The 14,105-nt window shown below is 44.9% G+C and overlaps 1 protein-coding gene across 1 annotated transcript in view; it reads left to right on the top strand.

Moving 5' to 3' along the window:
• The window catches only part of si:ch211-125o16.4 (neuroblast differentiation-associated protein AHNAK), an 8,233-nt gene extending 3,241 nt beyond the window's left edge, over window positions 1-4,992 (top strand). Inside the window, exon 5 of the mRNA XM_061745365.1 lies at window positions 754-4,992. Within this exon, the coding sequence (XP_061601349.1) occupies window positions 754-4,596 (3,843 nt within the window). The 3' untranslated portion in view covers window positions 4,597-4,992. The remainder of the gene's footprint in view (window positions 1-753) is intronic.
• Window positions 4,993-14,105: the final 9,113 nt, after the last annotated feature.

The raw sequence follows: 14,105 nt of genomic DNA, 5'->3' as shown, positions 1-14,105 counted from the left end.
CAGCATCGCTTCTTTGAGATGTGGTTAATGCTAATACACTGCTATAATTGTGCTATATCCAAACAGTTTGAGTAAAAAAAGAAAGTATTCAATGTGAACCCATACAATATACAAAACAGGAATCTTTTTTTTTACTTGAATGAAGTGACTCTATAAGACTCAGACTGTTTTTTTTTAAATTTTCTGACTGTCTCAGAAAATTAGAATATTGTGATTTTTTGTAATGCAATTACAAAAGCAAAAATGTCATACATTCTGGATTCATTACAAATCAACTGAAATATTGCAAGCCTTTTATTATTTTAATATTGCTGATCATGGCTTACAGCTTAAGAAAACTCAAATATCCTATCTCAAAAAATTGAATATTTTGGGAATCTTAATCTTAAACTATAAACCATAATCAGCAATATTAAAATAATAAAAGGCTTGGAATATTTCAGTTGACTTGTAATGAATCCAGAATGTATGACATTTTTGTTTTTTTAATTGCATTACAGAAAATAAAGAACTTTAACACAATATTCTAATTTTCTGAGACAGTCCTGTATACAAAACAGGAAACTTTTGTTTTACTTGAGGGAAGTGGCTCTATACTGGTATCAAAGCAAGTGCTACAGGAGTGGGACGTATTGCTGATAGCCAGGCATTACTGCAGTCAAAGTCACTCTTCAGTGGATTCAGTTTTCTTTTCTCAAATGCATGAGCTGAAATATATGTTAATTTAGTTTTTTTCTGATTACTTATTTGCAGAAACTCCTAGAGAAGGATTTGTCGCTGGGTGCATCAGCTGAGGCACCAAAAATCTCCCTTGACGGCCCGAATGGGAAGATACATTTTGCACATGGAAATGGGGGAGAAATAGGCAGTCCCATTCTCAATGGAGACCTTCCAAAAAAGGCCCCAAAATTCACAATGCCACACTTTGCTCTGCCTCAGATTGAAACACCAAAAGCCGAGCTGGATGTGTCTGAAAACGTAGAAATCCCTTCTGTCAGCGGGAATGTGAAGACACCTGACTTCAATATGTCTGCCCCAAAGCTCCATGTTGCAAGTCCAGATCTGGACCTGAAAGAGCCAAAAGGGAGTATGAAAGGTCCTGATGTAAACTTAGAAACCCCAAATGCTGATATTAAAACACCTTCAGAAAAAATCAACTGGCCCCATTTAAAATGGAAAAGTGGTAAAGGTAAAAATGCTGACCTGTCAGCACCTGATCTCGGTATCTCCACACCAAAGATTGGTGCGGACCTAAATGCAACAGATGTTGACATCCAAGGCCCTGATGTAGACGTTCAAACCCCTGGTCTTGATGTGGATGCCTCATCTGGTAAGATCAACTGGCCTCATTTGAAGTGGAAGAAACCAAAATTTCATGGCTCCAAACCTGATCTGGACTTAGATGCAAATGTTAACACACCAGATATGGAGCTCACTGCTCCAAAAGTCAAGGGTGATCTAAATGTCCCTGACATTGACATTAACTCTCCAAACATTGATGTGGAAGCTCCCTCTGGCAAAATCAACTGGCCTCATTTGAAATGGAAGAAGCCTAAACTTAAAGGTCCAAATGCAGACTTAGATCTAGATGCTGAGCTGAATCTTCCAGAAGCTGGCCTTGATGGTCCTGATTTAGACATTAATGGCCCAGATCTTGACGCTGATGCCCCTTCAGGAAAAATAAACTGGCCTCATCTGAAATGGAAAAAAACAAAAGTTCATGGCCCAAAAGCTGAAATTGATGGTGAGCTGGATTTACCCAAAGCTGATATTAATGCTCCAACTCTGAATGTAGACACTGATACCCCATCTGCTCAGTTCAAATTGCCCACTTTTAAAAAGCCAAAATGGTCTCTCTCACAACCAAAGGTTAATGGTCCAGATGTTGATTTAGATGCCGGGGCTTTAACACCTGACTTGGATCTCTTAGCTCCAAAGATTGATGGAGAGATAAAAACATCAGATGTTGATCTCAGCCTGCCAGAAACAGAACTGGATGCCCCCAAATTAGATACCGATGTTCCAAATGTGAATATTGATGGTCCCTCTGCAAAACCGAAATGGTTCACCTTAAAGAAACCCAAACTTCCACTAAAAGGACCGAAGGCTAACATTGATACTGATGTGAAAGTACCAGATGTGGACTTTAAAGGGCCAGATGTGGATGTGGGTGCACCAGATGTTAATCTTTCTGCACCAAAAATCAGTGGTGGGTTTGAGAAGGACCTTGACATCAGCATGCCTGATGTCAAAGGACCGAATGTGAACCTTAACGGTCCAGATCTTGAGATTGAACCACTTGATACTAATCTGAAGTCACCTAAATTTAAACTACCACAACTTAAAGGGCCAAAAGTCAAGGGTTCTAACTTGGATGTTGATCTTAGTGCTTCAGACATTGATGCCAGTCTTGACTTACCTAAAGTTGATTTGGGTGCACCCGGAGTAGACCTAAAAGCACCAGCTCTCTCCTTGGGCGCACCAGAAATTGATGGCAGTCTTGATGCACCTGATCTTGATGTTATTTCACCAAAAGCTGATATCAAAGGTCCTAGTGTAGACATTGAAGCTCCAGATGTTGATGCATCAGCTGGAAAATTTAAGCTACCCAAAATAAAAATGCCAAAGTTTGGTTTCTCAGGGCCAAGAGTGAAAGAACCTAGTGTTGATGTAGATGCTGACCTCAAAACACCAGATCTGTCCTGTCCAGATGTAGATGCAAGGCTGCCCAAAGCAGACCTAACAGTCCCTGATGTTGATCTAAAAGCTCCAGACATTGATGCCAGTCTTGACTTACCTAAAGTTGATGTGGATGCTCCTGGAGTAGACTTAAAAGCACCAGATCTCTCTTTGGTTGCACCACAAATTGACGGCAGTCTTGATGCACCTGATTTTGACACCAATTTACCAAGGGCGTATGTCAAAGGTCCTAGTGTAGACATTGAAGCTCCAGATGTTGATGCATCAGCTAAAAAATTCAAGCTACCCAAAATAAAAATGCCAAAGTTTGGTTTCTCAGGACCAAGAGTGAAAGAACCTAGTGTTGATGTAGATGCTGACCTCAAAACACCAGATCTGTCCTGTCCAGATGTAGATGCAAGGCTGCCCAAAGCAGACCTGACAGTCCCTGATGTTGATCTAAAAGCTCCAGACATTGATGCCAGTCTTGACTTACCTAAAGTTGATGTGGATGCTCCTGGAGTAGACTTAAAAGCACCAGATCTCTCTTTGGTTGCACCACAAATTGACGGCAGTCTTGATGCACCTGATTTTGACACCAATTTACCAAGGGCGTATGTCAAAGGTCCTAGTGTAGACATTGAAGCTCCAGATGTTGATGCATCAGCTAAAAAATTCAAGCTACCCAAAATAAAAATGCCAAAGTTTGGTTTCTCAGGGCCAAGAGTGAAAGAACCTAGTGTTGATGTAGATGCTGACCTCAAAACACCAGATCTGTCCTGTCCAGATGTAGATGCAAGGCTGCCCAAAGCAGACCTAACAGTCCCTGATGTTGATCTAAAAGCTCCAGACATTGATGCCAGTCTTGACTTACCTAAAGTTGATGTGGATGCTCCTGAAGTAGACTTAAAAGCACCAGATCTCTCTTTGGCTGCACCACAAATTGATGGAAACCTTTCAGCTCCAAACATAGATGCCAAGTTTCCAAAAGCTGAACTGGGAGCATCTGATGTCACAGTGATATCTCCACACGTGGACATCAACTTGCCCAAAGCTGACCTTGAAGGACCTGACGCACAGTTAAAGACACCAGATCTAGATTTAGATCCCCACCTTGGTGAATTAAAAATGCCTCATTTCAAACTCCCAAAGCTGGACCTTTCAGGTTCCGATGTTGAAATTCCCAGTGTTCAGACCTCTGGTGAGGCTAAAACGAAGACACCCAGGGTTGACATCAATACACCTACAGCAGATGCCAACATTTCAGTTCCTTCAGTAGAACTGAGTGCACCAACTGTAGATAACAATCTTGAGAAATCCAAATTGCCACATTTGAAGTTTCCAAGATTCAGCTTTTCAGGGTCTAAAACAAAATCTCCAGAGATAAATACCAATCCAAGTCTTGAAATAGATGATAATGTTGACTCTGAAACTGATGTATCATTGGGCGATATGGAGGTCCCAACTTTTAAAACTCACAGACTGCCCGCATACAGCATTGACGGCATTGGAGAGATTGCTGATGCAATTGGTGTATCAAAGCTTGACTCCGAGGAAAAAGATTATGTTGTCAGCAAAGGTATCCGATTGCCAATAGTTAACGGAACATCAAAGTCAGGAGACAAAATTAACATCATGGAGAGATTGAAAATGGCAAAGGAAAAAGCATCCTCATCTAATGTCTCACCAAGTGAAGGGAAAACTAACGTTGTTCTGAAGAATGGCACCCCAAGTCTTGTTGACAGCGCCTCCAAAGACGCAGCAGATTCCTCTCTGCTGAGAGGGGGCACTTTCAAAATTGAAAAGCCAAAATCTGTACTGGCCCTGGACACTCCTGGAATGTCTACATCAGATGAAAATGAAAAATTGTCCCTTGGTCTCTCGAATATGCTTGGCCTAAACATCAAGACTGACTGATTCTGATCAGGTTAAGCTGAGGAATAAAATCCATAAATACAATAGCAGCAATAGATGTCTCTTAACCAGTTCCATACCTTATTTTGTAATCATAAAGAGGAAAGAAAAAGTCAGCGATGATGAAGAAAGCTGAGTTTTTGTTTTAATCAAATGTGTGTATATTTTACTATTATTTATGATATAACTTTTTTCTAAACATTGTTCGTTTGGAAGTAGTATGCATTATTTGTCTTGACACATTCTGTCAAATCAATGAATTTGTATGAGTACACATATTTGTAAATTTTTGTTTAATAAATTACTCAAATAGTGACACTAGTTTTGTTTAACATTGAGATGGAAAATCAAAGAACCGGTTTTTATATCTAAGATGACAAAACTTATTAAACAAACTTTTGTAACAATTTTCTAATCAATGCTTGTGTTTGTATATATATATATATATATATATATATATATATATATATATATATATATATATATATATATATATATATATATATATATATACATATACATATATCATATTTCCTGAAGGAAAATGTTAATTTCTGTTAATATATACATAATAAATGGTATTTAATATTCTCATTCATTTTAAGTTGCTTTGTTCATCTGATAATTTAATAGCCCCTCTTTTCATCCAATCATTTTTTTTTCTATGTGAAAAAAAACAATCATTTGATTCTAATCTGCCATATTATTAGAAAAATACAGCCTGTGAAGACCAAAAACATATAACTTTTTTCCTCAGTAAAATGTTATGACAAAAATGAAGCCAAAAATAAATAAACAACCAAAATATTCATATTAACACTAAGCATCACCATGTTTCAACAGCTTGTAGTGTTGATCCACTTTTAGCAGCTTTTAGCAGCAAGAACTTAAATCAGTTGATTCACATATTACTTTAATAGTCTCTCATATGGTTGTGGAAAACTTTTGGTTAATTCTTCCTAAATACTTTGCTTCAGTTCATTGAAGGTTTGGGTATTCACTTATGCACAGCTCTCTGAAGGTCCAATTGGTATTCTAGAAGACTGTTCCAAAACCTTCATTTGTTTTTTTTCTTTATTTTCTTTACATGCCTGCATGTATATGGAGGATTAGTGCCACGGTCGGCAAAGGAAACCATTTATTGCAGGTTGATGTTGCAACATTTTCTTGTGCATATGTGAGAGTGAAAGTCCCCCACACCAACCCTATTGACAGTCTCATCTAACAAACCTTTCTGGACCGGAGATATCCGGATTCTGTCAGTGAGGACTAAACTCACAGACAGTGAAGTAGAGAAGGACAGACGTGGACAGAAAACTGTGATGTGTATTACAGTGTATTGATATTTGTGTGTGTGATGTTGACCTCCAACACGAGTTCAGCAACCGCTAGTGACCACAGCCAGAACTTGGGGCTGAATCCCAGCTGGTATTGGGAGGGTATGTCATGCAGCAGACTTGGACCTCTCCTCTGCAGCTCATCAGGGGCCAACCGGGCCCCCTCTCACGGATAGGTGCTGGGTCCCCACTCCCAAGTCGGCAGAAAGCCGAACCAGCCCAGGATCCATGTAAGGCACGACCCAGCAGGACCGCTACACACCTGCAGCCCCGAGGAGACGGCACACGGGCAAGGGAGGGGCCCTAACCCCCCCCCCCGACCCTCCCCGCCACAGACCGAGTCCACACCGGTCCACCAGCAGCAGGGGTCACCACATCTGGGGGGAGAAGCCACCCAAGCCTGCTACAACCATAGCAAACCTGCCCCCCGTACTACCAGCACCAGCAGGTCTGGTAGTACGGGGTCGGGTTGCCACCCGTCCCTTGAAATACAGAATTGTTCCGTAATTGGGAATTAAAAATTGCGTTCCGTATTGAACCAATACGGACATATATCATGCTCTTATTTATTTATATCATAATATACAGGTGAAGGTCGGAAAATTTGAATATATTGCAAAACTTCATTCGTAGTAAATTCAACTTAAGGTGAAACAAATGTATTATTTCCCACTACATTCAAAGTGAGATATTTCAAGCCTTTATTTGTTATAATTTTGGTGATTATGGCTCACAGTTTATGAAAACCCCAAATAAAAAATCTAAAAAAATTTGAATATATTATGAAATCAATAAACAATTTAATCATCAAAATTATAACAAATAAAGGCTTAACATATCTTGCTTTGCCTGTAATGAGACTATGTAATGTACATGTATTAGTTTCACCTTTTAAGTTGAATTATTGAAATAAACTAACTTTTACACCATATTCTTCACCTGTAGGCTATATTATACATCTTGGCTGATGTGGACATACATAGCATAGGGTTGGCTGTCTGTACAGTCATGCAAGTTCAATGCTATTGAAGCACTTTAAACTTTAAATCAAAGCGTTTTGTTTTTTCATATAAAATAAACACATTTCTATGCAGTTTACAAGTTTTGGGGATGTCCCTTTTTTGGCTCCTGCGCTGCTGAAATCGGGGCATCCCTTATTTCTGTTTCTGAAAGGTGGCAACCCTGGGTCTGGGGGGCAACACATCACTGCCCCCCAGGAGTAGAACCCTCACCCACAGCAGGCGAGAGAGCAGAGGGGTAGGAGTTACCCTCCCACCACCGTCCCAGAGGCCCCCGGTGAATAAGATGGTGTTGCATTAACAAGGAGGCCAGAGTGGTCAGGGAGGGGAGGGGGGACAGCCATACTCCTGTAACAGCCTGCATTATGGTCTCATGAGCTGCGTCCAAAATTCCAAACTTCCACCCTAATGAATAGCAAAAACAGTATTTGAGATTTTTAGTGCGTCCGAAACATTAGTACGTACACAATAGTATGCACTATCCATACTCATTCTGGAGAAATGTATTAGTGTGGATTGATGGACACTAGCTAAGCAGAAACTTCCCACAATGCAATGCAGCGGTGTTTGGTTGTTAAGTGCTGCGCAGATACGTATATGTCATAAGTATAATATTAAGTATAATTAAAGCTGCAAGCAGCGATGAACGGGCCCTCGCACCCTTGTGCACTTTCAGGCTGCAGTGGAAGCTTGTATGACTTGCATGTAGATTCTTCAGGCCTGGACATTTAGCAGATGACACCAGCCACGACTCTCTATATGGCAGAAAGTAAGAACTATCAGATATCAACCAATCAGATGAAGGGGCGGGGCTAATTTGCAGCAATTATGTTCAAGGACCCAAAACTGATTGATGACACCACCCATGAGTCATTATGTCAAACCATTTAAAAGTTATGGCAGAAAATAGGATCTATCAAATATCGACCAATCAGAAGAAGGGGCAGGGCTAATTCATGCCAATGAAGGTCAAGTACTCAAAACCGAGTCCGATGACACCACCCACATGTCTTTATCACAACCCATTCAAAAGTTATGGCAGAAAGTAGGATCTATCAGATATCGACTAATCAGATGAAGGGGCGGGGATGAACATTTTGATGTATAACACACCTGGGTGCACGTTACGGTTCAGCCCGTATTAACTGCCGAAGGAATGGCATAAATTGCGCCAAAATTTTGCGATTAATTCAAAAATTTTCAAAATGGCCGACTTCCTGTTCGGTTTTGGCCATGGCGCCAAGAGACTTTCCTTTAAGTTATAGTGACGTCATCTTGCCAGTAATAAAACGAGAAGAACTGCAACTTTATTTGCAGAGCACCAAAAATGGAGGCAGGTGGCCATTAATATCGGAGAGAGCCATAGGAAAATGTAAAATGTGCCACCACAAAACAGTCCAACAATTAACACACAATGAGTTGCCTTTGGCAAACCGTAACATGGCTAACCCAAACCACAGAGAAGGAATACCAATCGACAGCTATCCGCGATGACCGACATTACTGAGAGGTCAAGCGTCAGCTGCACTGGTGGAATCACCGGAGGTCGCTGGCATATGTTGGACCATGAAGCTGAGAGAAGCTCACCTTCTGGCTGCCCAACATGAAAACCAGATGGTAGAGACAGAATGTGATGTTAGCCTGGTGAAGTCTCCGTTTCACACCAGTAAACGCTGAGCGGAGCCGGGCTACCTCCGGGCTGACATCAGGGGAAAAGTGAATCCGCTTATTCCGGTAGAAAATAGGCCCATGGTGACGGCTGACGAGACGCAGCACCAATTCAATACTCTGTAGCTGTGCATCCGAACCAGAGGTGGTCTGGGCTTGGCGTCAGCTTGTGGTCTGGGTGCAGTGGTTCGATGGACTCGGTCAGTTATAATGGGCATTTCAGAGGCATTGTGGCCAAAACAAAAACTTCACGAAGGAGGTTACACACAAATTCACCCAGTGTTGAATTTACAACACCGGCTGAATTTTTTACAGGTGTGTACCGGTTTCTGTGCATGTACGTCAAACCGTATTGTGGGGCTTGAGGCACAAAGTTTTCTAGGGGGCGCTGTTAGCCATTAGGCCACGCCCATTAATGCAAACCATTAAATATCAAATTTTTCGCCAGGCCTGGCTTGCATGCAAAATTTGGTGACTTTTGGGGCACGTTTAGGGGGGCAAAAAGGCCCTCCTTTCGTCGAAGGAAAATAAAGAATAAAGAATAAAGAAAGAATAAAAAAATCCTACAGATAAAATAGGGCCTTCGCACTGTAAGTGCTCGGGCCCTAATAATATTATGATATAATATTAATATTATAATATTCGTATATAATAATATTATAATGTCATTGTCATGGCTACATTTTGTTGGTGTTTGGTTTGTTTTTGGAAGGCTCTGTTTTCCTTTTTCCCCCACCCCTTTCACTCTCCCTGGCAGCATGGGCAGCCGAGGGCATAGTCGGGCTGACATGCTCAATGAGGCACACCTGGTTCTCATCCCAGACAATCTATAAAGCCTAGCCAAGACACCACGCCAGTGCCAGATTATTCCGTCGCAACTGGTCTGACAGTGGCTTCAGTTTCCTGTGACTTCTTGTGTTCAGTCTTCACTCTTAATCCATTATGGGATTTTGTGCAGATACCGGGGTGCCTCTCTGCCGTGCCTGATCACTTTGCGTGTGCTTCAGAGTCTACCCGTGCTCAGCCCTGTCCTCCGCCACCTTCACCTGCCTTGTTCTCCGTTTTTGGAAACGCTGTGTTTTACCAATAAACACGTTAAAACTGACTTTGTCTCTGTCTCTGCATTTTGGGGTTCCAAACACCAAACCGATACGTAACAGTCATCTTGTTTCGGTCAGGATAAACGGGAAAGAGCGGAGCGGTGCGCTGCTAATGCTGCTGTGAGTTGTTACCATGGTAACAACTCCATGGTAACAACTCACAACTCCCCCTCCCAACGGCAGGAAGTGCTGTGTGGCTCTGAGTAGTACGTCTGAATTAATGCATACTACTGGTATTTACTTAAAAGGGCCGAACTTAAGTATACTTTTTTAAAAGGTTTTTTTTTTTGGGCTCTAGTGGCCCTTTATTGGAGATGCAGACTGGAAAGGGGTAGAGAGAGAACGGGGAAGACAAGCAGCAAAGGTGCGCGGGCTGGATTCGAACCCGCGACCGCTGCAGGAGGAGGACTGTAGCCTCAGTATATGGGCCGCTACTTAACCCACTGCGCCAACGAGCGGCCCAACTTAAGTATACTTTTTGAGTATATACTGGTTAGTATGGATTGCTCCAACTGGGGACTCCATTATTCTACTGGGGGACTTCAACGCTCAAGTGGGCAATGACAGTGATACCTGGAGAGGCGTGATTGGGAGGAACGGCCTCCCCGATCTGAACGCGAAAGGTGCTTTGTTGTTGGACTTCTGTGCTAGTCACGGTTTGTCCATAACGAACACCATGTTCAAGCATAAGGGTGTCCATCAGTGCACGTGGCCCAGGACACCCTAGGCCGGAGGTCAATGATCGACTTTGTTGTCGTTTCATCTGACCTTCGGCCGCATGTCTTGGACACTCGGGTGAAGAGAGGGGCTGTGCTGTCAACTGATCACCACCTGGTGGTGAGTTGGATGCGCTGGCGGAGGAGGAGGTTGGACAGACCGGGCAGACCCAAACGTATTGTGAGGGTCTGTTTGGAACGTCTGGCTGAGCCCTCTGTCAGGGACATCTTCAACTCCCACCTCCGGGAGAGCTTCTCTCAGATCCCGGGGGAGGCGGGGGACATTGAGTCTGAGTGGACCATGTTCTCTGCCTCCATTGTCGACGCGGCGGCTCGGAGTTGTGGACGCAAGGTCTCCGGTGCCTGTCGTGGCAGCAATCCTAGAACCCGGTGGTGGACACCGGAAGTACAGGATGCCGTCAGACTGAAGAAGGAGTCCTACCGGGCTATGTTGGCCTGTGGGACTCCTGACGCAGTAGATAGGTACCGGCAGGACAAGCAAGCCGCGGCTCGGGCGGTCCTGGAGGCAAAAACTCGGGTCTGGGAGGAGTTCGGGGAGGCCATGGAGGAAGACATTCGGTCGGCCTTGAGGAAATTCTGGCGGACCGTTCGGCGCCTCAGAAGGGGGAAGCAGTACTCTGCCGGCACCATGTATGGTGCGGGTGTTGAGCAGAGACCTCGACTGGGGACATCGTCGGACGGTGGAAGGAATACTTCCAGGATCTCCTCAACCCGACTGACATGCCTTCCACTGAGGAAGCAGAGAGTGGGGACTCGGGGACGTGCTCATCCATCACCCAAGCCGAGGTCACTGAGGTGGTTCGTAAGCTCCTCAGTGGCACCGGGGGTGGATGAGATTCGCCCTGAGTACCTCAAGTCTCTGGATGTCATAGGGCTGTCTTGGTTGACACGCCTCTGCGACATCACATGGAGGAAGGGGACAGTACCGCTGGAGTGGCAAACCGGGGTGGTGGGCCCTCTTTTTACAAAGGGGGACCGGAGAATGTGCTCCAACTATAGGGGGATCACACTTCTCAGCCTCCCCGGGAAAGTCTACGCCAAGGTACTGGAGAGGAGAATGCGGCCAATAGTTGAACCTCGGATTCAGGAGGAACAATGCGGTTTTTGTCCCGGTCGTGTAACACTGGACCAGCTCTACACCCTCTGCAGGGTGCTCGAGGGTTGATGGGAATTTGCCCAACCAGTCTACATTTGTTTTGTGGATCTGGAGAAGGCATTTGACTGTGTCCCTCGTGCCATTCTGTGGGGGGTCAGTGAGTATGGAGTCCGGGGCCCTCTATTAAGGGCTGTCCGGTCTTTGTATGATCGGAGCAGGAGTCTGGTTCGCATTCCCGGCAGTAGATCAGACTTGTTCCCAGTGCATGTTGGACTCCGGCAGGGCTGCCCTTTGTCACCGGTCCTGTTCATAATTTTTATGGACAGGATTTCTAGGCGCAGCCAGGGGCCGGAGGGGATATGGTTTGGGAACCTCAGGATTTCATCTCTGCTTTTTGCAGATGATGTTGTCCTATTGGCTTCATCGGACCGGGACCTTCAGCATGTGCTGGGGCGGTTTGAGGCCAAGTGCGACATGGTAGGGATTCAATTCAATTCAATTTTATTTGTATAGCTAATACAACAGATGTTATCTCTAGACGCTTTCCAGAGATCCAGAACATGAACATAAACATACAGATAAACATAAACCGTCAGCATGGCGTCAGCAGCACACAACAGTCATGTGGAAGCAGCAGTGGGATGACCAGAGAGGGGGGGGGGGGGGGGGGGTGGGGGGTGCAGGCAGGCGGAAGCAGCAATAGCAGACATCCACGTAGGCAGGTGGAAGCAGCAACGGGATGACCGGGGATGGGGGGGGGGGGGCCGGGAACACAGGCCAGAATGCAGCTCCCGAGGCTCCAGCCTGCAAACATGCACAAAAGAGAAAAAAGGGGGAACGGCACAAGAAACTACAGGAACGATGGACAAAAATGATAGCTATGAGATATTTATAATAAATAAAAATGGTAATGGAGAAGAGAGGCAGGGAAAAGGAGAGGAGAAGAAGGGCGAGAGGCACCGCCCAGTGGATCATGTCGGTCCCCCCTGCAGCATAAGCCTATAGCAGCATATCTACCGCGAAGCTATATTTGAGACTAAGTATTATAGTTTTGTTCTATAGCTTCAACTATGACTACTGACTCTAACACTCTAGAGTTTACACTACCTAGAGATTTACCAACACCAGCTAGAGGTTTACTAAACACTAACTATAGGCTTTACTAAACAGAAAGGTTTTAAGTTTAGTTTTAAAGGTGGAGGTGGTGTCAGCCTCCTTAACCCAGATTGGAAGTTGGTTCCAAAGTAATGGTGCCTGATAGCAGAACGCCCGCCCTCCAAATCTACATTTAGATACTCTAGGAACTACGAGTAAACCTGCACCCTGGGAGCAGAGAGCTCTGCCAGGAACATAAGACACTATCAAATCTTGTAAATACTGCGGAGCTAAGCCGTTTTGGGCTTTATATGCAAGTAATAAAATTTTAAATTGAATTCTGAATTTTACAGGTAGCCAATGGAGCGACGCTAACACTGGAGAGACGTGGTCTCTCCTGCTGATTCCTGTCAGTGCTCGTGCTGCTGCATTCTGGATCAGCTGGAGCCTATTCAGCAAATTACTCGGACATCCTGCTAACGACACATTACAGTAATCCAGTCTAGAAGATACAAACGCATGAACTAGTTTTTCTGCATCACTCTGCGAGAGGATTTTCCTAATCTTTGCAATATTACGGAAATGGAAAAACGCTATTTTACAAACCTGATTAACATATGGTTTAATATGAGAATGAGATGGGGATGAGAATCAGCACCTCCAAGACCGAGGCCTTGGTTCTCCACCGGGAAAGGGTGGCGTGCCTTCTCCGGGTGGGTGGAGAAGTCCTGCCTCAGGTGGAGGAGTTCAAGTATCTCAAGGTCTTGTTCACGAGTGAGGGAACAATGGAGCGGGAGATTGACAGACGGATCGGTGCAGCGTCCGCAGTTATGCGGTCGATGTACCGGACCGTCGTGGTGAAGAGGGAGCTGAGTCGAAAGGCGAAGCTCTCGATTTACCGGTCAATCTACGCACCTTCCCTCACCTATGGTCATGAACTTTGGGTCGTGACCGAAAGGACAAGATCGCGGATACAAGCGGCCAAGATGAGTTTCCTCCGCAGGGTGGCTGGACGCTCTCTTAGAGATGAGTTTCCTCCACAGGGCGGCTGGACGCTCCCTTAGAGATAGGGTGAGGAGTTCGGTCACCCGGGAGGAGCTCGGAGTCGAGCCGCTGCTCCTTCACATTGAGAGGAGTCAGCTGAGGTGGCTTGGGCATCTGTACCGGATCCTCCTGGATCCTCCCTAGGGAGGTGTTCCAGGCATGTCCCTCCTCCCTAGGGAGGTGTTCCAGGCATGTCCCTTCTCCCTAGGGAGGAGTTCCAGGCATGTCCCACCGGGAGGAGACCCCGGGGAAGACCCAGGACACGCTGGAGAAACTATGTCTCTCGGCTGGCCTGGGAACGCCTCGGACTCCCCTCGGAAGAGCTGGAGGAAGAGCTGGAGGAAGAGATGGAGGAAGTGTCTGGGGTGAAGGAAGTCTGGGCATCTCTGCTGAGACTGCTGCCCCTGCGACCCGGG

Source organism: Cololabis saira, chromosome 17, assembly GCF_033807715.1.
Source record: "Cololabis saira isolate AMF1-May2022 chromosome 17, fColSai1.1, whole genome shotgun sequence".
In the NCBI taxonomy this organism is placed as follows: Eukaryota; Metazoa; Chordata; class Actinopteri; order Beloniformes; family Belonidae; genus Cololabis; species Cololabis saira.
The sequence above is the reverse complement of the archived record's forward strand: the minus strand, read 5'-3'. Positions and strand labels throughout refer to the sequence as shown.